Below are 25,140 nucleotides of genomic sequence, written 5' to 3' on the forward strand. Positions count from 1 at the left end.
TAAACCTGATATTCTTGTCCCTGGCATGTCTGTATAATCTGATGATCTGCTGCAGGCATTAGTGGTCTACATTCCCATGGAGGTCTTTCATCCTTTCATTATAATGTGAGAGCAGAACAGGGTTCTCTACAGAAATGAAATGGAGCAGCAGAAATGGGGCAGATCTCCATGTGTAGATGCGGAGCACATATCTTCTTTATACCGCTCCGCGGTATAAATAAAAGCCTAAGAGGAGTGGGGGTGGACTCAGTCCAGGATAGTTTAAAGGGGCCAATGATTGTCCCCTGGCCCCCCAGACTGAGGACAGAGGGTCCAGTCAGAAGGCACGAAACGGCTTCCGATTGGCCCTTCTGCCATTCCCTGCAGGATGCGGCAGGTAGGCGGCTGCTGAGGGGAGTCTCTGACGTGGCAGGGCTACTCCGAGGCTCACGCTGAAGCCGGAGACTCATGGGGGAGGGGGGCGGGTGGGCGAGGCTTCAGCATGGCTAGGGCCTGCCCCGGCCCCTTCAAAGCCTGTCCTTATGGACGAGCTTTGATGCCTAGTATATGAATGTGGCACATTAACATTCTGGTTGCCAACACAGGTCAGCAGTATAGCAACGTGGTTTTAAAATTCAGTGTACTAAATATATGGCATCTGTTAACATTCATCGTTTTAAAACTAGGGGTGCTTTAAGCTTTGCATGACATTTTGAAATGTATTTTATACACATAGATCCAACATAGAACTTCTCCTTAGAGTTTATCACACCTGTCATAAAACCCGAAATCAGATTAACAATAGATGGTGAGCATCTCCCTTTAACTGTAACAGGATCTAGAGAGCTCAGTTATGGAAAATATCACTGAATGGCAAAGCCAGAAGCAGGAGGGTGCTGAGATCTAAGAGGAAGAAGGACTATATTGTTGACTTAGAATGAAGAGTTACAAATTCAAGTCTTGCCCACAATGCGGAAACAGCTGGGACAGGCTGGGTTTTGTTGAGAAGGCTGAGGTTATAGTTCCTCCTTAAGGCTATGGTTGTAGTTCCTCCGTGCTTGTGAAGGAAGCCCATTGGACTCAATGATATTTATGTCTTGGTAAACGTGCACAGTCTGATAGCCCAGGCTAGTTCAGTCTCGCCAGATCTTGGAAACGAAGCAGTGCTGGTCCTGGCTAGTATTTGGATGGGAGACCTCCAAGGAACACCAGGGTCGGGATGCAGAGCCAGGATGATGGCAAGCCACCTCTGTGTGACTCTTCACTTGAAAACGCCATGGTCAGCTGTGACTTGAAAGGACTCTCCACCACCAAAGGTGCACGTAAACATCTACTACTGATAGATTCAAGTGGGTAGCCATGTTGGTCTAAGGCAGGGGTAGTCAACCTGTGGTCCTCCAGATGTCCATGGACTACAATTCCCACGAGCCCCTGCCAGCATGTGCTGGCAGGGGCTCATGGGAATTGCAGTCCATGGACATCTGGAGGACCACAGGTTGACTACCCCTGGTCTAAGGTAGCGCAACATAATTTGAGTCCAATAACACCTATAAGACCAACAAAGATTTATTGAAGGTGTGAGCTTTCATGTCCGTGCACACTCAGGAAGATGGCATGCGCTCGAAAGCTCGCGGTCTATCATAACAGTGCCAGTCTCATTTTTGTGGGCCTTGCAGCTAGAGCAGCTTGCGAACCCCAAGACGTGGATTAATGCAGCCACTCAGATCTTCTTCTCTCTGGGGCTTGGCTTTGGGAGCCTCATCGCTTTCGCCAGCTACAACGAGCCAGACAACAACTGCGAGCGGCACGCCATCATTGTCTCCTTAATCAACAGCGGCACCTCCATCTTCGCCAGCGTTGTGACGTTCTCCATCTATGGTTTTAAGGCAACCTACAATTACGAGAACTGCATGAGCAAGTAAGATTGGCTTTTGCTTTCGGTTCCCTGCTTTTCACCTGCCACTGAAGAGGGGTTGTAATTAGCTTTACTTTTGGCTAACGATGAGATGGCGATCGAAGCAAAACCATTTTTTGAGCGCATGGGTTCCTGTGACATAATTGGGAGCCTTGGCACGAGCTGATGGAAGAGCATCCAAGTGTACAATTAACCCATTCAAGAGAACACACATTTTCCTTCATTACAACATTTCAGTAATGATACATTCGGAACGCGTTCCGATCCATCCCAAATTTATGCTGACTCAGCCCAGTACGAGGGCTTCTAAACATGGTTTCGCCACACTCAAGGTCTGGAAATGGATGAATGGTTAATTTCTGATTATTTTTTTAGCCAAGTTGGGCAATAAGCCCTGCTTCTCAATTTTAATGTGCTTTATGGTTTGTTTGTTTTTTAAGTCATCAAATGGTTTTGTGACACCAGAAATTAGCTTATTTTATTTATTGATTGATTTAGATCTCTATGTGGATATTACTTCTTGTTGACAGGGTGATCTTGCTTCTTACAAATGCTTTTGAACTAGAAGAAGGATCATTAACATCGGCAAACCTTGAAGAAATGAAAAGTTACCTAGCGTTTGCTCATCCCAGTGACTATACAGAACTGTCTCCACAGATAAGGAACTGCAGCTTGGAAGCTGAATTAGACACAGTGAGACACTTTTAAAAATAGTTTGAAATTATTTTCAGGATGTTAAGAATGCAAAATGGCAACCAGGTCATGACTGGTGGCTCATGTTTTAAATTTATTATGGATTATCTACCTTTTAACTTCTCTGAATTTCACAAATGTGATTAAGGACCTTTCCTGCATAAACGCAACCTGATATATGAGATAAGTTTATGATATACGAAAGTTGTCTTAAAGCTACTGCTGTAGGTTGGGACTGCAGAGGGCTTTTTTTGTTTTTGAGAGCATCATCATGTGGTTACACAAGTTTATTTGCCTCTGACAGTTCATTCGTGTGTGTAGGAAAGTACAACAGACACCCAGTGGGGTGGGTGAGGCTGAGAGAGCCCTGATATTACTGCTCAGTCAGAACAATTTTATCAGTGCTGTGGTGAGCCCAAGGTCACCCAGCTGGCTGCATGTGGGGGAGTGCAGAATCGAACCCGGCTCACCAGATTAGAAGTCTGCACTCCTAACCACTACACCAAACTGGCTTGTCAGAACTTGACAAGAGAAAAGACAGCAATGTACGTGGTCCTCTGCCACATCTGGAGCTGAATATAATGCTACTGCACTGCTGGATTATAAATGATGAGTTCAGCCAAATCAATCAAGTTTGTTCAGCTCTGACTACGGTGATCGTGCGCACGGCCCCCACAAACAATTAATGCACTCTAGGGCTGACTGCACCCACTTTTTTCCAATTTGATGGGCAGTGGTCCTGGACCCATAGCTAGGTCAGGGTTATTTTTATGTGTTTATAGTATGTGAGATACTTGCTACCCTTGAACCTGTACATTTCCATTTCTTGGCTGTTTTTCTCAGACCAACTGTGAGATCAGTATGAGCATGGGATAAATTTTAACACAGAAGCATTTTCAGGCACACAGTCCGAAGAAATCGCATGGTATTGTTTTGGCCCAGTCAGGCTGTGATGCCCTTAATTATGAACATAAACAGGGCCCATCTCACTAGTCCAGTGCCCTACCAGCCTACTGCTCAAATAGATTAACCAGGCCTGTTTCTAGGAGTTAAATACTAGCTGGCAGGCAAGTATTCTGCAAATCAAGGCAAATTCTGCACTTACTTTGTTTATTGCGTTGTGGATCCTGCTGAATTCAGATCGATTTGAACTCGGGTCTTCCTCTATCTCCCCCCCCCCTATTGAAAGAGAAAAGTGTTCTGCACATGATTAGGGAAGCTCAGAAGGGGAGGGGGAGCCAAGCACAGCAGGATCCTCTTTTCTTGAAGGCGGGGTGAGAGGATTGGAGACAGCAAAGGAGGGGGAACAAATCCAAGAGGCAATTCTCTGCTGAGAAGTTAGGGCTTCTGGAGCTTCTGCTGAGAGAAGTTAGGGCTTGCCCTTTAAGGGAAACTTGCAACCTAGGAACGAGGAAGCCTTTGAACTGATACACTGGCCAATCAGGGCTTTTCTACAGAGTTGGAGGCTCGAGGCTTCAAGTTAGTTCAGGGAAAAGCAGAGAGCCGTACCTTTACTCATGCCAATTTTTCAAATATTGAGGGTTATATCCACTTTAAAATACAGCAGGGAAAAGATAGGGTCACTCCAGATAAAACATGCTTGTTGCAGAGGGAAAACTTAAATCGCCCCAAATCAAGATGGAAATCACATTCAGTGGAGATGGCAGGGACTGAATCGACCTGGGATTGGAATAAAAGCTCCATGCAGATTCAGCCCAGGTTTCATCCACAAGGATAAAAGCAGCAGGCAGCCTACAGGCAGTTCTTTTTAGGCAGGTATTCTCCCCCTGCCCCCAAACCAATTATGCCAGTAAAAGTTCTGAGTTCTTGGTATGGCAATGCATGGTCCCTAATTTTGGTTTCTTATTCCATCCTCATGGGCAGGCAGTCCAAGGGACCGGGTTAGCATTCATTGTCTATTCCGAAGCGATAAAGAACATGGAGGTCTCACAGCTGTATTCAGTGCTCTATTTCACTATGCTGCTGATGCTGGGCATAGGCAGCATGCTAGGGAACACCGCAGCCATCCTCACGCCTTTGACGGATAGCAAATTCATTTCCACCCACTTGTCCAAGGAGGTGATCTCAGGTAAGCCGGTTATTTCTGACACTTACCCCAAACAGGGGAAGTCAGCTACATGTCCAAATATAAATTGAGTGTGTTATGGGAGAACGCTGCCCACGCGTATAGCGCTCTAATAATATGCGTGTCCAACAGGTGCACTTCTAGATATCAATGTGGGAGCCGTTCCTCATATGGGTCTCTTGAGCATGGCAGAGGCCAGGCATATGGCTCGTCTTCAGCATCTTTCACAGGTCCAAAAGGGTCCTCCTTCTGTATGCCTCCTTTTGCTTTTGAAAGAAGTAGGGAGATCGTCACATTAACCACCTTGGCCAACTGCTGGAGCACTCACCCAACAAGAAGAGTTGGTGTCTTATATGACGCTTTTCTCTACCTGACGGTGTCTCAAAGTGGTTTACATGCGCCTTCCCTTTCCTCTCCCAACAGACACCCTGTGGGGTGGGGAGGCTGCGAGAGCCCTGATATTACTGCTCAGTCAGAACAGTTTTATCAGTGCTGTGGCGAGCCCAAGGTCACCCAGCCAGCTGCATGTGGGGAAGTGCAGAATCAAACCCAGCTCACCAGATTAGAAGTCCGCACTCCTAACCCCTACACCAAACTGGCATCGGTCTTTGAACACGGATCACTTCCGCAGGCAGAACGAAGGGTGTGATTTTTTAAAATCTTGCATAATGCTGAGACTGCAACGACTTGTTTTGCTTCTGCAGCGGGCGTGTGCTTTGTCAACTGCATCATTGGCTTTGTGTTCACCCTCGAGGCTGGCAGTTATTGGTTTGATATCTTCAATGATTATGCAGCTACCCTCTCCCTGCTGCTCATTGTATTAGTGGAAACGCTTGCTGTTTGTTATGTTTATGGGCTAAGAAGGTAAGAACACCTTTCATGTCATTGTACTGTTATTCTAAACCAGTAGTTCTCAACCTGTGGGATCGGGACCCTTTGGGGAGTCGAATGACCCTTTCACAGGGGTCAAGGCAGGGCAAGCATCTTGCCCGGGGGGGGGGGGCTGCCATCTACACAACAGCCTTGTGGGGTAGATCGAAATAGAGCATTTGTCTGTCTGAAGCAGCGGAAAAGAGCAAGAACAGCAAGAGGCAGAGCTGAACTAAGAAACCCTGGGGGAAAAAACAATATACAATCATGAACAATAATATACAATCATGAACAATGGATCTCCATGCCATGGGTCAGTTTTGGTTTAATTTCTGTGAAGGAACACTTGCATAATTCTATTCCTCATTAAAACATGAGGAACTGTATTAAAGGGCTGTGGCATTAGGAAGGTTGAGAACCACTGAGCTAGACACCGTTCTTGGTTCCACTCCAGATACCCCTATTTATATACCTGCTCTTATGCCTCAAAAGCCAGAAAGCTGAAAATTCTTGGTCTTCCTTGTGATTCTTCAAATATGTGCAGGATTTCACTATCCACAACATACATCTCTCTTTGTTTTGGGAATGGGAGTAAAACCACTTGAACAAAATACTACCCAATTTTAATCTTTTTATACCCCAACTTCCTCCCCTAGGGTATCTAAAGTTGCTTATATTGTTGTTCTTGCACTCCTCCATTTTACTGCCACCTTGGATAACCTGTGAAAGAATGCTTTGCCAAAGGTCACGCAGAGCAAATTTGGCTATGGTCAAACAAATGTGTTCTCTTTTGACAGATTTGAGGAAGACCTTCATGTGATGACAGGCCACAAACCGAGTTGGTACTGGAAGATTATGTGGGCTTTTGTTAGTCCAGTGCTAATTGTAAGCCTATTTATATTTTACATCTCCGACTACATCAGCACAGGGACCCTGAAGTACCAAGCATGGGATCCAACAGAGGTATTTTACTCATGGCTGTTTGAAAAAGCTAACTGGCCACAGATTGGAATTTATCAGCTACGGAAAAGCATGGAAATCAGCGCTAGTAAATGCTGAAAACAAAGTGCAATTATCTGTTTAGATCAGTTTTCCTCTTGCCCTTTGCAGTGCATGAGCTAAGTAGATGCTGCTTTTAATATCTGAGACTTCCCAAGGGCTTTTGGTGCATTAGAGGCAAGATGAGAAAATTTCATTATAGAAGGGAATAACCTAAAGTATTTTGTTATGCCTAATAACTTTAAAACTCATAGTGGTATGATGATATTACAGCTATTTCTTAAGTCTGCCTGTTAAGCAAGGGCCATGCAAAGAATGACATAAAGGAACAAAAATGTGGATACGTCACTTTTCTCCAGTGGTATTGGCATACACTCTGAACCTCAGCCACAAAGTGCTATGAAGATTTTCAGAGGCAAAAAACATGATCTGCTCTTATTCCAAATATAAGCAATATTTTACTTTTCCTTCTCTACACTGCATGGGAAAGGGGTTTCTGGGGGAAGGGGTAGGGAAGAATAAGACAGTTCGTGGAAATGGCTTAGCTATGCCCCTCAAACGCTCCAGGATCCTATGTTAACAGGTTGTAAGCAATGCAGAGTAATGTACTCATGACCCATGATCGTATGCCCAACACTGTGTCTTCCAGAGCAGGGGTAGTCAACCTGTGGTCCTCCAGATGTTCATGGGCTACAAATTCCCATGAGCCCCTGCCAGCAAATGCTGGGAATTGTAGTCCATGAACATCTGGAGGACCACAGGTTGACTACCCCTGCCCTATGGTGTTGCCATAACTCAGTTGCAGCTGGGTGGCACTTTCTGACTGCTGCCAGATAAGCTAAAGGATTAAAAATGGACAATGCTAATTTAAATAGCCTTGCTGTATATTTTAGTGATTTAAAGACCTTTTATAGTTTGGAGAGAAAGAAGATACTTTCCTTCTTACCTGTCTACTCCCTTCATCCCTTATTTCTTTCCCAGTTGTGTTTGGGTTTTACTCTGTTGTCTACCCCTGTTCCAGAGGACAATGGGCATAATAAATTCACAGTGGGATGTTTTAGGGATTTTTTTTGTTTGAGGTTACTAACAGGTTTTCCCGCATACATAAAGTCTCTCCCTGCCACCCCCCCCCCCCAATCTTTGTTAGCAGCTCTCAGAAGAGAGGTGGGTGGTAAAGAGAGGCAAGGCTTTTTCAGAGGCAGCCCATCAGCTTTGGAATGGCCTCCCCCATGTCGCTCACTTGGCGCAAACCTTACCTTCATCACTGGGCCAAAGGATGTTTATCTAACCAACTTTTATCTACCAGAATCCATCTTGTAAGATGTGTTACAGTCTTCTCCAAGTTCAACTATTGTTATTTTAGATTGTAGCGTTGGTGTTGCTTTTATGTCCCAGCAGGTCATTGAGCATGTTCGGGAACTGCAGCATACATTTTCTGAATGAAATAATCCAAGACTTGACTCTGTGGAAAGCTCCAGAGGGATTCAAATATTTCCACAAGCAATGGAAATTAGATGTCCTCTCTGAAAGAACTATCGGTAGCCCAAAAATAAAATAAGTATTTTAAGATGAGCAAGAAGTTGTCCCTTAAAAGCAGCACGGTCTATTTCTCTGCATTAGGGGCTTACGGTATTACATTCTGGATATCTCTTTTGCAGGGTCAACTGGTTACAAAGAATTATCCTAGCAGTGCTCTAGCAGTTATTGGGTTGCTTGTGGCAGCATCCACTCTGTGCATTCCCCTGGCTGCGTTAGTAACTTTGATTGTAAACAGAACAAAAAGAGGGAATGCATCAACTGCCGCATGACCATTAACACCTGGATTTGAGAGAACTTCAAGAACAGCCAGAGCTTCCACACTGCACTTTGAAGAGTCCTGCAGATACCAACAACAACCGTTAGACATGCACAATCGCGATACTGCCAAACCAAACTACCCTCTTGGCAGCTGCTGTACTGACGCCAGCAAGTTGTAGCCCATGATGCTTCAAGATGGTCTTGAAGAAGTACGTCTATAGAATGACAGTTTTCTAGTAAACAACCAGGCTTTTTTTACAAAGAAGTATACACTGGCCAATTTCATCTGCCAATGTAGGACAATCTTTGCCTTAGTAGAAATGTTTCCTTTTTAACTGGAGTGCTAGAAGGAAGTCTTCCATTTCAAGGAAACTGCAATGTGTGTGCACTATACCTGTTATTTGTGTGTTCATGGAATGTGTATTCCTGGTAGATGCTAGGAAATTCCTGTAGAATCTGCATCAGATCACTGAGTTATCAATGTTTCTACATACAGCATTGTCAGTTTTCAAATTATGAAGTAAACAGCAGTTTCCAAAATGTCTGTGATATTTTCTAAGACTTACTTTGTACTCATAACAGCACCTCTCCTGCTAGCCAAATATTCAACACAGGGACATGTTATGAACTGAAAAGGTAACATATATAGGATTACCTAACACTACATCTTCCAATTTAATACCCTTAAAAGTTACCATGAAATGTTAAGATACACATAAAACCTTAAAGAAGTAGGTTAGATGTATTGCTCGTAACAAAATTTAAAAACCAAAGCCATGTAATACTCTCTGGCCAAGCTCTTAAGACTTTTCCCTCAGTATCCTGTTGGCACAAAACTTAGCAAGTATCGCGTTGTACTGCTGACATACTGTAAATAAAAAAAATAAAATGTAGAGACCATCTCACTGAAAACACAACTGACCGCCAGTCTTAAGCACTTTAGGCAGCCAGGTCATAATAAAAACATTTATCTTGTTTGCCTGTATCAAAGGTGACTATTACAATTTTGACCATGAAAGCTAAAAAAACATTAACACAAAAGCTGATGTTCAGGTTCTTATGAACATCCTGAAGACTACACGGAAGCGCTCAACTGCTTAGCCCTCAGAATTTATTTTTTTCATGCTAAAGTTCACAAAACACCTCAAATACTAGCTGAAAATAAATATGCACTAATATGCATCAATAGACTATATGGTAAGCATAACTGGAAGATAAGTCACAAACAGTGAACCTTGGGAGAATGGGAAGAAATTACAATATACGTGCTGAAGGAATTCCATAAACTGTTCAAATAACTTTGCTAGATCTGCAGTAGGTTCTATGAGTCACATGTACAAGTATATACATTGGAGAAGCTTTCACACTTCTTTATTAAAAACTGACACTGAATAAAACCTGTACAAAAAAAATGAACCCCAATAACCCGGCATTTTCAGTGGCTGTAAGGAAATTATCGCCTAGGACCTCCTCTTCCTCGGCCACGACCTCTTCCTCTGCCACGGCCTCTACCACGTCCTCTTCCTGCAACTAAACGCAAAAAAAGACAAGCTTGTTTGAACAAACACAGATTTGAAACAACTGTAGTGTGTTTTGTTTTTCCAGATTTTGGACTCTAGCTTCACTTTTAAATTATGTCACTTAAAAGCAATGCATTAGCAAAGGAAACTTTCTACATTAATGTGTTGCTAAACATTACACAGCCATCATCCTGTTTTCTACATTCTTATATTAGTTTTCCATTAAACTTATATTCACACTTTGAGCTCCATCACAAATAAATAGTACGGTTGCTACAAAAAGCCTAGGTCAAAAAGAAATGAGCCAAGTATAGAGGCAGTAAATCCCACATCTCCTTTTGGATACCGAGACAGATTCCACAAGAGCTTAATTCTACTAGTTCCCCTGCTTAAAAAGAGATTGTTAAAAGATCTCAAAAGGATATGCTTGGTTGGATCTAAGCAGTTTAATCACTGGCAAAAAAGGAGAGATCACAAAAAGATTGTGTTGGGGACAACAGGACCTGCATAAACAAAAGGTATGTGGGTACTGAGTGAGAGACATAAAGCTAGCTAGGTCCAACACACTGATCTTAAGACTCTTTTCTACAACTGTAAAGTTATGACCTTTATCCAAAGTTCACCTGAGGCAAGGGTGGTGTGCTATGGAAATGAAACGATGTGTGGCCTCTTGTACTCAACCAGATAAGTCTGACTACTATCAATTCAGAACTGTACTATTAAATAATCCAGATGTTATGCCAAACTATGGCCCAATGTCACAGGAACTGGCTAAAAGAATCTTCACTAAAATTGAGAAAGCTAAGATGCTAAATCATGAAAATAAAGCAAATGTTCTGCTAATGAATAATTTATTGTAGTTATAGGGGGGAAAAACTACTTTGTTACTGTTTTTCAATTAATTACACTGTTTAAAATGCATAACTTATCTTTAACCAAGGATAATCTTGGGGATTTATACAAAAAGAATTTATGCTACCAGTTCTTGTTATTGTAAAATACAGTCACTAACCTGCTTCCCTTTTCTTGGATTTAACTTTTGGTTCAACATCCACCAGCAAAGTATCCAAGGGCAAACTGTCTGGCAAAATGAAGTATCTAATATTATTCCCTCGAATACTCAAGGTCTCCAGCTGGACAGGTTCTCTGTTCTTCAGAGTCATCTTCACAGCTTTAAGATGGGTGTTCATACTGACATCCACACCTAAAATGTAAAACAGACTTCCTGTTGCATCTGGGGCTTAATGGACTTCAATTAGCTTTGCATATTTTTTCCAAATGGGATAACACCAGATGCCACAAATGAAACTCCTGAGGGAAACCCAGAAGCAACAAATATACTACAGAGTAAAGTAACCACAGTTTGAAAACTCACAGGAAGAAAATACCAATGCCAAATATTCTTTAAAAGTTAATTGTTTTATATCCTCTTAGTTGTACTGTTTCAAACACCTGTCTGTCCCCCGTCTCCCGTTATCCTCAGCCATAGTATACAATACCCACCCTCATTGCACAATGGCTGGATATAAATGACTCTTCCATTCATGGTTCAGAGGCACTAATCCCCTACTATAATCTTCCTCAGGCTAAAGTACAATATCAATAAGCATACCCAGAGAAGCTGATGGAGTATCTATGGCTTTAAGTTTGTTATAAATTATATTTTTTTACTTGTCAGCCTCCTTGAGCCATGAAGATGGAATAGTAAATAGTATTTTAATAAAGCTTGTGTACACACAAGTTACATGTGCCTCTTCCCCCACTGTGTCAGTGAAACACAGAGAAGTTCTAAATCAAAGTCAGAGTAGTATATGGATTGGGGTAGTCAACCTGTGGTCCTCCAGATGTTCATGGACTACAATTCCCATGAGCCCCTGGCAGCAAACGCTGACAGGGCTCATGGGAATTGTGGTCTATGAACATCTGCAGGACCATAGGTTGACTACCCCTGAATTAAAGCATAGCGTTTGAACAAGTCAAACTCAAGTGGCCTTAAATAAAATGTGCTCATTCAGCTGAACTCACCTCACAGAGCTGATGAGAGAACATGTACCAGGAGTCATTATGAAAAGGACAGCAGCTTATGACATATTTAGCTATACCCACAGTCCATACCTGTGATTGTTCCATGTACTTGGGTCCCATTCTTCAATTCAATGGTCACAGTCTCATGGCTAAGTTTCATGAGAAACCTGTAAGGAATAATTAACTCAAAAGTATTATTTAACAGCTAAAATGTTACTGCTGTCAATTGCTTTGAAAAAACTCTTGGTAGTAACAGGCAGCAAGATCAATGCAATAGTTAAAAGATATTGCCCCAAAATGAAGGCCTAAAGACTATCTTCTGGTCCATTGGGTAATGGATGTTGACACGATTTTAGGATTTGTAAAAAGATCCATCAATGAAGACCTGAAATAGATGCTAAATCAAACGCACCATCATTCCTCCCCTACTGGAAAAAATCATTAGAGAATGATATGACTATCACCCAAAATACAATGAAGGCTAAGAGAGGCAACTGGATTTCTTCTTCTGAGCTATATATAGATCTGATAGCCAGAATGATAAGATATTTCTTAGGGAGGAAGCACAGTGGATTCTTGGTACCACAGAAACTAAAAGCAAGCATTTCTGGGCTGGCTTTGACATATATATGCAGAGTGAAAACAGTACATTTTTTCAAATGTGTGTTAGTGAAAGCATTGCTGCATTTATATTCCACAGGTCAGTACAGATGTGTGGCTAAATGGGATTTATTCATTCTATATTAAATTATTTTCAAAACTATTTATTTTTTATTTGTACATGCCTGTAATAATTCTTGTAACATTATTCTGCGTCCCTAGCAATGTTTTGGTTGCTCTTGATAATTAAATGTTCATTACACATTGCCAGAAGTTCTAGCTTTTTAGACATGTTTTATCATAAACAGAGATTATAAATATTTTAAAATAAAACTTTATTCTCATCGCACCATTGTTTCTTCTTCGCCAATTATCACCCAGTCTCCAACCTATTTTTCCTGAGCAAGATTACTGTAAGAAAACAGCTCCATGCCTTTCTGGATAAGTCCTCTGCTCTAGACACCTTTCAGGCTGGCTTCAGAACATGCTATGGAACTGAGACTCACATAATGACCTACATTTGATATTGTGCCAATTTATTGACACACCTGGAAGCTAGGATTAAGGAGTTGTACCCTGCAGTGGAAATAATTCCTTGCAGTTAAGACGCCAAGTGTTGCTCCTGGCAGCCAACAAACCACCAGTGTCGGGCTTGCCTTAGAGAACCTTATCCACTATGCTTTTCAAAAAAACTGGAATAAGCTATTATCAATATGCTGATGACGCCCAGCTATAACCTAAAGGGTGTTGGCGGCCCTTCAGAAGGTGATACTGGGGGCCCTTCACCTGTTGTGCCCCAAGCCCATTCATTACTACATTAAAGTCTAAGTCCACTGACACTTTTAAGAGCAATTCAAGCTTCCATGTGCATGCACTCATCATATCTGACAAGTGTGCTTGTACACAAGAACTTATATATGTAGAATAAACATGTGTTGGTCTTAAAGGTGCCCCTACTCGGACTGCTGCTTCGGACCAGCATGGCCACACCTGAACCTAAGTCTGTATTAACAACAACAGGATCAGGTTTCTTACATTTCACGTTACCTAAGTTTATAGGCCTTAGCCAGGGGTGGCCCTCCAGATGTCCACGGGCTACACTGACCATGCTGGCAGTGACTCATGGTCCTTGTAGTCCAAGGACAGCTGGAGAACCGCCATTCGGCCAGTCCCGCGATTAGACAGAGACTTAAGCCCCGAGGCAGGACGCCGGAGAAAAGGCCTCCCCCGCCCCCGAAGAGGCGCCTCGCGCGCCCACGGAGAACGAGGCAGCGACCGTCGCTCGAGGCCCGGATGAGCCTAACGGTCGGGGCGGCGCGATACAAAAGGGGGCTCCCGCCCAGCACTGGAGGGGGGGAACTGCTTTTTCCCGCCTTCCCGATTCACTCCGGGCTTACCTCACGAGCTTCATGGCGGCGGGTGAACCGAAACGGACGCTCAAGTGGCTCAACGGGGCGTGTGTGTGTGTGTGTGGGGGGGGTTGTTTGAAAAATGGAGCGTGCAGCGAGAGACCGCGACTAGGCCGCTCCGACGCTCGCTAAGAAGGGCGACTGCCGCGCGCAATGAATGGCCGGAAGCCCCCCTCTGCCTTCGCCGCTGCCCCGGATTTGAAGGGAGACTTAGCGTGGAAGCGGCGCCGCCCTTAGGCGGGGAGGACTCTGTGCGTTTGCGTAGAGGGGGTGAAATTGACACAAGGATGGAATGGGATGGGATGGCGCGGAGGGAAGATGTTAGGCTGAGCCTCCAGGGAGGGCGGTATAGAAATAAATATATACAATACGATAACATTTATTGTATGTAGCCAAAGGCCGTTATTTATCTATCTACCTATTTATATGATAGATAGATAGATAGATAGATAGATAGATAGATAGATAGATAGATAGATAGATAGATAGATAGATAGATAGATAGATAGATAGATAGATAGATAGATAGATAGATAGATAGATAGATATTGTCAAAGGTCCCTGTTGTGGCAGCTGATGAGGAGGCATTGACTAAGTTTAGGAGGCTTCTTCACTCTAAGGTTTACTCTGGTCCCTCCCACTCTCCCTCCCTATCCATCTATCCATCCATCCGGGTGCTGCGTACTCGGGTAGCAGTGCTGGGCTAGTCACGGTCGTGTTAGAGCTCTGCTCACGGAGCAGTCCTGTCAGAGCTCTCTCAGCTCCAACTACCTCACAGGGTATCTGTTGTGGGGAGAGGAAGGGAAGGCGATGGCAAGCCACTGTGAGACTCCTTATGGTAGAGAAAAGCAAGGTATAAAAAACAACTCCTTTTCTTCTTTTAAGAACAGAGAATTTTCCCATTTCCAAAAGTTCTCTGATACTCGAAGAAGCAGAAGAAGAGGCCTCAACATCCTAATTGTAGGCATGCAAGGAAACCAGGTAGGACATTTTGAGGAGCTCTTCTGCTTTCATTACAGCAGTTAAGCTGCCATGCCTTTCCTCAAAGAATCCTGAGTTTAGTGTGCTGAGCATTCTCTGCTGGAAATTCCCTGCCCTCTCGCATTTCCCAGGGAAGAAGGAAGGTCAGGTGTAAACAGCATGAGAACTGTGGCCTACTTCTCACAGAACAATTTTTTTCTGCACAGCTTTTAAAATTCAATCCCATGCAGAGTTACTTCATTCAAGGGCCATTGACTTCAGTGGTTTCAACTGAAATAAACTGCCTAGGATTGCGCTGATACTCTCCCACCTTTTGTTCTTTAAAACTACCTAGCCTCATTCAGGCTTTGGTTAGTTACCTACAATACAAGAATAAACAAAGAAGCCTCTTCAGTAATGGCAGCATGGGCAATGATTGCCAGGCTTTCAGACAGAAATCTCTAATAATAGGATAAAATATATTTTAATTTAATAAAAAGTCTAAGTATTTGCCACACTTAGTGTGTAGTCTAGGGTTGCCCGTCCCCAACACTACCACCAATGGAGGATGAAGGGGGTAAGGTCGGAAAACTTTTGGAAACTTGGGGATAGAAGATGGAGAAGATACGGATCTGAATGGGGGGCACAATGCCATAGAGTCCAACCTCCAGAGCATCCATATTCTCCAGGGCAATTGATCTTTGTAGTGTGGAGATGAGCTATAATTCCAGGGAATATCCAGGTCCTACCTGGAGACTGGCATCCCTAGTGCAATCTCATGCACTTTTCCCAGGGTGTGATTGGAAAAGGTCAGTTTACATTCCAATCCCAAAGAAGGGCAATGCCAAAGAATGTTCAAACTACCGCACCATTGCACTAATTTCTCATGCTAGCAAAGTTATGCTCAAAATCCTACAAGCTAGGCTCCAGCAATATGTGGACCGAGAACTTCCAGAAGTACAGGCAGGATTTCGAAGAGGCAGAGGAACTAGAGATCAAATTGCCAACATACGCTGGATCATGGAGAAAGCTAGGGAGTACCAGAAGAACGTCTACTTCTGCTTCATTGACTATGCTAAAGCCTTTGATTGTGTGGAGCACAACAAATTGTGGCAAGTTCTTAAAGAGATGGGAATACCAGAGCATCTTATTTGTCTCTTGAGAAATTTATATGCAGGTCAAGAAGCAACAGTGAGAACTGAACATGGAATCACTGACTGGTTCAAAATTGAGAAAGGAGTTCGGCAAGGCTGTATTCTGTCGCCTTGCCTATTTAACTTGTATGCAGAGCACATCATGAGAAATGCGGGATTAGAGGAGTCACAAATTGGGATCAAGATTGCAGGGAGAAATATCAACAACCTCAGATATGCAGATGATACCACTCTAATGGCAGAAAGTGAAGAGGAACTAAAGAGCCTGTTGATGCGGGTGAAGGAGGAGAGTGCAAAAGTTGGCTTGAAACTCAACATCAAGAAAACAAAGATCATGGCATCCGGCCCTCTCAATTCCTGGCAAATAGATGGGGAAGAAATGGAGATAGTGACAGATTTTATTTTCCTGGGCTCCAAGATCACTGCAGATGGGGACTGCAGCAAAGAAATTAAAAGACGCTTGCTCCTGGGGAGGAAAGCTATGGCAAATCTAGACAGCATCCTAAAAAGCAGAGACATCACCCTGCCAACAAAAGTGCGTTTAGTCAAGGCTATGGTATTCCCAGTTGCAATGTATGGCTGCGAAAGTTGGACCATAAGGAAGGCCAAGCGTCAAAGAATTGAGGCTTTTGAACTCTGGTGCTGGAGAAGACTCTTGCGAGTCCCTTGGACTGCAAGGCGAACAAACCGGTCAGTCCTAGAGGAGATCAACCCTGATTGCTCTTTAGAAGGCCAGATCCTGAAGATGAAACTCAAATACTTTGGCCACCTCATGAGAAGGAAGGACTCCCTGGAGAAGAGCCTAATGCTGGGAGCGATCGAGGGCAAAAGAAGAAGGGGACGACAGAGAATGAGGTGGCTGGATGGAGTCACTGAAGCAGTAGGTGCAAACTTAAATGGACTCCGGGGAATGGTAGAGGACAGGAAGGCCTGGAGGATCATTGTCCATGGGGTCGCAATGGGTCGGACACGACTTCGCACATAACAACAATAACAATAACAAAGCCACACTGAACATATTGAGACTTATTTCTGAGTAGACATGCACAGGACAGCAAGACAAGGGGGTGTATTCCCCCTTCCAAAGGTGCACCAACCACTCGTCGTATTATTACAAAGTTTTAACTGAAAATCTTTACAGCATCATGTACCATAACACCTCTCCTTTAAAAAAATTCTTCTGGGCATAGACACATGGACAGTTGGGAGACAACTGCTTTAAAAGGATAGTTTCATGTAGAACGTAGAATGAGATTTGTTACGTGATGCTTATAGAGTCATACAGTTGGAAGGGGGCATACAGGCCATCTAGTTCAACCTCCTTCTCAATGCAGGATCAGCCTAAAGCATTTTGTTTTGTTTTTTGTTTTAAAGGAAAGATGACGTAGGAAGAACTCGTGGTAATAGTGTTTGGCAGCTTATACAAGTTAACAAGCTAATAGACGTGCATAATGGTGTGAGCCTCACAAGGGATTTACAGGAAAAATAACGTGGAACTGAAGCCGAGGGTCTTATATTAATTTAATACATGAAATAAAGAGCAAATTAAAAGGATTGCCGAGCCAGCCAGGAGTCGAACCTAGAATCTTCTGATCCGTAGTCAGACGCGTTATCCATTGCGCCACTGGCCCTGCTTGTAAAAGCCCCTTTTCTGAAGATACTTCTCTATGCGCCATCCAAAGCCCTGGCAAGGGACTACAACCCCAGAGAAGGTGGGGCCGTAGGCGGGGTCCTTTGGCGCAGGCAGCCAATCGCACTTTCCCCGGACGAATACGCTTTGATCCAACGTTCCAAACCGCGCGCCACTTTCGCGTCCAGGGGGCGGGCCCGACAGGGGAGGCGCGCGACCAATCTCGCTTTGACGCTTGCCGGGCGCTGCAGCCGAGAGTCAGAAGACTGAATCCCGCCCCCTCCCTCCATTCCGATTGGAGCGGAGAACTGGCGGGGCCGGCGCGGGAGCCTCCGCCAATCGTTGCTCGCTCCCTGGAGGTTCCGCAACCCCCTCCCTCCCCTTCTTCCCCGGGCGGCCGAAATGCTTCCTGATTAGGTTTGGCCCGCGAGGGGTTCCGTCCCGAAGGCCTTTTCGCACATCCGGCGAGAAGAGCAGGGCGGAAAGCCGGAGCCGGGTGGCGCTTGCGGGAGGGGCGATGGCGGCCGCCGCGGGAGGAGCCTACGCGAGCCTCAAGCTGTGAGTCACCTGGACCGGAGAGGGGAGGGCGAAGTGTGGGGTAGCCCGAGGGCCAGAGCTCCCCCCCCGGTTCTCCCCCTTCAGCGCAACGCCGCCGCTCCCGGGGCGGGGGAAAGGCTGCGGCGCCCTCCGCTTTATCCCCCCTCCATTGTCTCCTCCTTTGCTGAGGGCCGAGGAGGCAGCGCCAGGTCTCGGCCGGGAAACGTCACGGTCGGTGGCTCCCGGCCTCCGCATGAAGGAGCTCTTGCAGGGGGGCCTTTTCCAGGCGCCAGGCTCTCTTCCCCCGCCACACCCGTTAGCATGGGAGCTCAGTGGCACCCTTACGAGCTGCGAAGATCAAATTTGCCTTGGGCTTGACAAAACTGGAGTCCAGTGGCACCTGAAAGACCAACAAGGACAACATTTGCCTAGGATTTGACAAAATCCAAGTCCAGTGGCACCTGAAAGACCAAGAGAAACAAAAAATTTACCTAGGATTTAACAAAATTAGAGTCCATTGGTACCTTTAAGACCAACAAAGATTTAATGAACATTTATTCTTTGTTGATCTTAAAAGTGCCATTGAACTCCAATTTTGTGGTGCTGCTTCAGACCAACAGGGCTGTCCACCCCTTTACCAGTTATCCATCAACTACACACACAAACATACACACACATGCAGTGTCATTCCCATAAAATAAAGCCATCTGTGGCTTCTCTCTTTTCAAAGGAGACTAGCTTCTGTTTTAGCCAGTGCGGCCTGCAATGATAGCACAGCTGGTTTGAAGGTGAAGATTACATGTGCTAGGAGATGGGCGCACAGTTCTAGAAAGGAAGGTGACTTGGGTTGCTTCTTGAAAAGACTGCTTAATTCTTTAGGGATGGCTGCAGCTGTTTGTTTCTTGTGTCCATATGTTCTGTTTGGTGCTTAATATGCACTTGTGTTTCTTTATCGCTTGTTGTGTGTGTGTGTGCATTTGCTGTCATTGCAATCAAACTATGCGATCAGTGAAGATCCTGTGGGGGTTTCAGGGCAAGAGACATCTAGAGTTGGTTTGCCATTGCCTGCTTCTGTGCAGTGACTCTGGTATTCTTTGGTAGTCTCCCATTCCAATACTAACCAGGACTGATTTGGCTTAGCTTTGGCAATTGGACAAGATAAGGCTAGGCTGATCTTCTGTATGTAGTTAAGAATAATGAATAACCTAATGTTTTTTGGTAACTAAGGATCTCTGTTCCAAAATTCTGTCTGTTCTTCAGCATTGTAACATGACCTTTCTGTCCTACATTTTCAAATAGTTAGACTGTGAACTGTCTGTAATTATCATGGGAATTAAATAAAGTCTTAAAATGTATTTTTTGTGGAATTGCTCCTTGTGCAACTTGCTGTCTGTTTAAATTTCTGATATTAACCAGATGGGAGGAGCTTGTAAGCTGATTTTCAAATGCTTTTGCTAGTTCGCTTGCTGGGTGTCAATTTGTTCTCTGGCTCTGCAGCAAACTTAGTGAAGTCTTTTGGCATCGGTACATTAAAACCAAAAGTAGGAAAGCTTTTCAGTTCAGTCTTGCAATGTTGCTTATGAATTGTAAGTTCCTTACAAGTTATCTGTGCTGGACTCTTGCCTTGCTTGTTTCCAATTTCTCAAGACATGCTCATGTGACCCTGTGAAATGATCTTGGAATGGAATGTTCTGCCTTCTGAGATAGCAAGTACTCTGATAGGACATATTCCTCCATTTACACTAGGCTATTCACTAACATGGGTACAGGGCTTTACATGATCCAGAGTAATTGAGTCAATTACCTTTGGGTGCCTGAGCTGAGAACGTAGGCAGGCTGTCTCGGATGTTTCTTCTAGTGGGAACAGTGTTAGCATGAAGCAGCAAAACAAAAGGGGCCAACAGGATGTATTCTAAAATAAGTTTTCATGAGTTAGAGCTCACTTCAATGAAGCGTGCATACATTAGATCCCTGCTTTAGATTTACAACAGAAAGAGGGGGTGAGATGTTGCACAGAGAGGCTGGTTTAAAGCAAGGCCCAGTCAAGAAATCAGTCAGAGTTCGTGGATGCCGTTCTCTTAGCGAAAGTAGGATCAACATAAAATCTAACATGAGATAAGCACATACGATAGGAAATTGCAGAAATGTAGCTGAACTGACATCTATAAAGGGTTGGTTATGCAAGTTATTAGTTCTTGTTGTCAGTGAGGAATCGCAGATACTTGGTGGGGGTGTAAAACAATCTTGACCTTGTTAATCAATTCTAATTCAACCATTTCATGTCAACTCCTCCTTTGAGGTTCCTTGGTAAAATAATTTTTAGGACAGCAGTGGAATGCCATGTAAGATTAACATGTCCATTCCCTAGGTTCTGGATATGGCAGTTTTTTATGTCAAGTTTGTCTCCGTGTATTCTTTTGCATGGGGACAGACCAGTTTGTCCGACACAGAGAGGAGAAGGGCATTGTAGGCACGTGATACTATGCTGGAGAGCATGCAAGTGAATAAGCCAACTTTGTCCTCATATTTACTTAAGCAGTATGATCATATTACCTAACATCAGCTAAATTGTCTCTTGATCATTCCCTTCCTCATATGCAGTTATATGTTGAATCTAGAGCTCATAAAGATGCCCGTTTATTGTGTGCTAGGAAGAATTTGACAGTCTATACCTATAAATAAACAAATAAATAAATGCTTTAAATGTGAATAGTAAGTTTTCATGTGTATGCCTGTTTATCAGTGGTTTAAATACTTCCTCATTTGCCATAACAAGCCTTCAGCATTGTTAGAACAAGTGGAAGACTTTTTCAGGTTGTGAATAAGGTCTTCAGTTTCAAATGGACATAATGCAAGAATGTCATGAGATCTCCCATGCTTTATATGAGTGCTTGAGGACTCAATCACTGTCTTCAAAGCAGCTGCAGTAGCAAGTCAATTATGTCTTGTCCTTCTTGCCAAGAGCTTGGGGCAATAAATGTAGCTTTCTCATAGCAATCTGTGGCATCGGTTAGACAGAGTAAGCATCTGGCATAAGGTTGTCCCTTGATCCTTATGACAGCAGGGATCTGAAGGAGAATCTCCTTTTATTCTGGAAGCCAAACTACCACACACTGGCTCAGGCAGCAAGCATTGCATCTTCAGGGGGGAAAGTGCCTCAGTGGCATGTTCTTGCATCTTTAAAAAGTATTTATATTTGTTACTCTCTCTGTCAAGAAATAAAGCCACTTAACTTGCTTATGGTTCTAGCTTTGTTGCTAGAAGTAGATCTACAAGGATGTGGAGTAAATAGAAGTGATCCTTGTGTGAAAGAATCTATTCCTTCTCTTTCTTGGTTCCCCTTCTGTCTAAAGAAGAAGAGAAGAGGTGAGTATTTTATACTCCACTTTCAACCACCCAAAGGAGTCCCGGAATGGCTTGCCGTTTCCCTTCTCCGCACAACAGGTGCCCTGTGAGGTAGGTGGGGCTGAGAGAGCTCTGAGGGAATAGCTCTAAGAGAACTGTGACTAGCCTAAGGTCACCCAGCTAGCTGCATGTGGAGGAGTGGGGAATCACTCCCAGTTTTCCAGATTAGAGTCTGCTGATCTTAACCACTACACCTTGCTGGCTCTCAAAAGAACAAAGATATTCATTTATTCTTTGCAGCCATGAGAACTGGGGGAAGATTATGGAAATATCTTTTTTTCCCTGTTTGGTCCAAGAGAAACTAACACTCACCTGCACTTTTTCACCTGAGCATGGAACAAGCTGATGAGAAAAAAGTGTTCTCATTATCTTTCCTGCAATAATTTACAGGTTTGTTAAATTGTGCTGGCACCGCAGCCTGCTTAAGTTTACCTTTGAGTTCATGCCACAAAATCACTCGGCTGTCTGCAGGCTCTGAAATGACTATTTATTTTAGGCTCCATTAGCAAATCCCTTTAATATCAGAGTACAACATTTTCTGTGGTTCCTGTAAAAAAAATTACTAACAGTGATCTGTTTGCCCACAAGTAAGACTTGGCGCTTTACCAAGGCAGAGATAATTCTCTTCCCCCTTTTTGCTTCTGCTCTTGGTTTGCCTTTTGTGTTTTGGGAGACCTTTAACTGATGAAGCCGTCTCAAGTAGTTGCTGAAGGTAATACGATAGTGAGTGATTTGATATATGAAATAGGGCTCAAGCTTGCAGGCTCGTTTATCATTAATATTAATAATCGTTAATAAAAGGAAGAAATAAGTTTGAACAAATGCCTTAGGTGGGATAGATTTATGTAATAGTTGGTCATGTTCAAGTTCCCAGTGCTGTATTTGCAAACTTCACAGAATATAACATTGCATCATTTATGTATTAGCCTCCTAGCTTTTTAATACTGTACCACAGTGTAAATTTATTAGACATTATTCAGCTTTTGAACCCAAGATCTGGCACCATTGTCAGCATGCTTAGCAGCTGTTACCATTTGCATTTTGTATACTGGATTCATGTGCATTAGTATCTCATTTTTTATTTAAGTGCTTTGTCCTCAAACATAGCCTGATGTGCAAAGCCCTTGGAGCAGGGTGGTATACAAATATGTAAATAAAAGAAAGAAAAGCCAGTATAGCTCCTTATTCTCCACTTTCACCTTCAGTGGCATCTCCTTTGAGCTTCTTCTAATTATAAAATTGAGCATAAGGTGGAGAAAGTAGAGAACACTTTCTTCCTCTCACTGCACTGGAACTCAAGTTGAAGGTCAGTAGATTCAGGATGGACAGAGGAAAGTACTGTTTCAGGAAGTAATTATATTGCTGAATTTGCTGCTGCTAAATGTAGTGATAGCCACTAGCAGAGATGGCTTTTAAAGGGGATTTGATGGGTTCATGGAGCGGGCCTTCAGTGGTTACTTGCAAGGTAGCTAAAAGTAATTCTATGCCCGGAGACAATAAACCTCTGCATATATTTAATTCATTTATACCTTGCCTTTTCCTCCAGCAGGGGCCCCAAAAAATTTACATCATACTCCTCCATTTTATCCTCACAACAACCTTGTGAGGTTTCTGTGTGGCTGGCCCAAAGTCACTCAGTGAGCTCTCATGGCACATGTAGGGATTTGAACCTGGGCCTTTCAGATTCTAGCCCAGCCTTTCTCAACTTTTTTACCATTGAAAAACCCTTGAAACATTCTGTGACCATAGTATGGGGGGGGGGCAGTTCCTCAGACAGATTAGTAGGAGGTATCCAGTAAAGGCTTTCCTTAGTCTGACATGTCAGGTGTTTCTGAAGAGAATAATAATTGACATTTTCTATCAAGCCATGTTTTTCCTTGGGTTGGCCGGATTTAGGATTTTTTGCAATAGTTGCTGTTGATGGTCACTGCTGTTTCCTGCTCGTCTTCCAGTATTGTTAATTTTTTTTAATGCTATGGAATAGAGAGAAACATGTAGAAATTATGTGCATTTCTGTGTAGAAATGTTGGAAAGTGATTGACCTTGGGCAAGGGTAGTGAAACTGTGGCCCTCCAGATGTCCATGGACTACAATTCCCATGAGCCCCTGCCAGCAAACGCTGGCAGGGGCTCATGGGCATTGTTGCCCATGGACGTCTGGAGGACCGCAGTTTGACTACCCTTAGTCTTGGGTGTGTTTCTCATTGTCTTAAATCAGTACAGCATGTTATTTTGTTGCCGTTTAAGAAAAACCTCAAAAACTATCAGTTGCTTTTTATACACAATGAATATGGCCCAAGACATTGAAGAGCAAAACTAGGTGACCGGGCCCAGCCTTTGATTCTCTCGATCCTGCAGTTAACGGCTCTTCTGGTAACAAAGATCTGGCTTGGAAATATAAAATCTGTCTAATACCACTGGAATAAAGAGACACCTGTACTTAGCTAACTGTTTGGAAGTAATAAAAGTAAGAAATATTTATTCCTGTTAGGGCAATACAGATGGGTGTCTGCTCAAAAGACTGTATTGTTCTTCTCAGCTTTCATTTGGAATATTAAGGGTTGCCCAAACAATGGCAGGTTGTTTATAATATCAACAGACAAAATGTAATGTTTAAATGGAATTATAATGAGGGCAAGGGGTGCCAACTGCTAAATGGAAGAACACAGTTTGAGTCCAATGGCACCTTTAGGACCATCAGAGCTTTGTTCAAGGGTTGTGTGCAGGCATGGTGTTGCTGCTTCAGGCTAATGCGGCCGTGCTAAACAAGTTAGTGAATATATGTCTGAGATTCTTGCAGGGCTGTGGAGTTTTTCTCGGTGCAGTGAAAGAGAGGTACCGTTTCAGTCAGCTATCCCAACAGGGGGTGTTAGAGATATGTGTAAATGGGCACATAGGTTCACTTGCTAAATGCAGAGCTTGAATGGAAATGAAATGTAGCTATTAGGATTGTCCATGTTCATAATGCATAAATCTTAATACTGTTTGTCCGCATTCTTTTCGATCAGGGATTCTCAACCAGAGTGCCGTGACATGCTGGTGTACTGTGGTGTTGGGGGTATCTTTAAAAAAAAAATTAAAAAACTAAATTAAGATTTCCCCACTTACATGGGTAGATTGACTCACCTCCTCCCAAAGTGGCTAATGATGGGATTGTAGAGGTGGGAAGGGGAGGGGCCCTGGCCATTCAAACCTTTGCTGTCCAAGGTTCCTCTCACTTCACCTGTGCAGATGGTGACTTGACAAGTGAGGCAAGTGTTTTTGTTTTAACTTGAGGTGGGGGGTGTCAGATGGGCCTAGCTCGACTTAGCGCTCAGCTGTGGCCTGGCACTGGGCACAGCCAGGCCCCTAGTGAGTTCTGGGGACTGGGGAGAGGGGCAGCAGAGGGGTATGCCGCAAAGCCTGAAAAATTCTGGTATGCCTCGAAGCCTGGAAATTTTTTCACGGGTTCCTATATGGTTGCCAAAAGGTTGAAAAAGACAGGAACTTGGGAGGACTGGCAAATACTCCAGAAGATAGAGACAGAGTTCAATGAGATCTGAACACAATGGAAAAATGGGCA

General features: G+C 43.7%; 3 protein-coding genes, 1 long non-coding RNA gene and 1 other non-coding gene across 8 annotated transcripts in view; 3 read left to right on the plus strand and 2 right to left on the minus strand.

Moving 5' to 3' along the window:
* The window catches only part of SLC6A20 (solute carrier family 6 member 20), a 30,044-nt gene extending 20,594 nt beyond the window's left edge, over window positions 1-9,450 (plus strand). For all 4 annotated transcript variants that reach the window (XM_077302916.1, XM_077302917.1, XM_077302914.1 and 1 more), the window contains exons 7-12: window positions 1,656-1,897; window positions 2,425-2,587; window positions 4,472-4,676; window positions 5,378-5,537; window positions 6,341-6,506; window positions 8,201-9,450. In XM_077302916.1, the coding sequence (XP_077159031.1) occupies window positions 1,656-1,897; window positions 2,425-2,587; window positions 4,472-4,676; window positions 5,378-5,537; window positions 6,341-6,506; window positions 8,201-8,350 (1,086 nt within the window). In that variant the 3' untranslated portion in view covers window positions 8,351-9,450. The remainder of the gene's footprint in view (window positions 1-1,655; window positions 1,898-2,424; window positions 2,588-4,471; window positions 4,677-5,377; window positions 5,538-6,340; window positions 6,507-8,200) is intronic.
* A 234-nt stretch (window positions 9,451-9,684) lies between these two features.
* Window positions 9,685-14,055, minus strand: SNRPD1 (small nuclear ribonucleoprotein D1 polypeptide). Its single transcript, XM_077302918.1, has 4 exons — window positions 13,882-14,055; window positions 11,975-12,051; window positions 10,872-11,063; window positions 9,685-9,869 (listed from the first exon to the last, which is right to left on the minus strand). Exons 1-4 carry the CDS (start codon window positions 13,893-13,895, stop codon window positions 9,793-9,795), a joined length of 360 nt encoding a protein of 119 aa, XP_077159033.1. The 5' UTR covers window positions 13,896-14,055; the 3' UTR covers window positions 9,685-9,792.
* Window positions 14,021-17,523, plus strand: LOC143820298 (uncharacterized). The gene is made up of 3 exons (XR_013225302.1): window positions 14,021-14,144; window positions 14,779-14,874; window positions 17,382-17,523. It is a non-coding gene; the product is annotated as an uncharacterized LOC143820298 (long non-coding RNA).
* Window positions 17,524-17,565: 42 nt separating this feature from the next.
* Window positions 17,566-17,638, minus strand: TRNAR-ACG (transfer RNA arginine (anticodon ACG)). The gene has a single exon. It is a non-coding gene; the product is annotated as a tRNA-Arg (tRNA).
* Window positions 17,639-17,977: 339 nt separating this feature from the next.
* The window catches only part of SACM1L (SAC1 like phosphatidylinositide phosphatase), a 34,105-nt gene continuing 26,942 nt past the window's right edge, over window positions 17,978-25,140 (plus strand). The window contains exon 1 of the mRNA XM_077302712.1: window positions 17,978-18,195. Coding sequence (XP_077158827.1) covers window positions 18,155-18,195 — 41 coding nt within the window. The 5' untranslated portion in view covers window positions 17,978-18,154. The remainder of the gene's footprint in view (window positions 18,196-25,140) is intronic.

Source organism: Paroedura picta, chromosome 11 (genome assembly GCF_049243985.1).
Source record: "Paroedura picta isolate Pp20150507F chromosome 11, Ppicta_v3.0, whole genome shotgun sequence".
NCBI lineage: Eukaryota > Metazoa > Chordata > Lepidosauria > Squamata > Gekkonidae > Paroedura > Paroedura picta.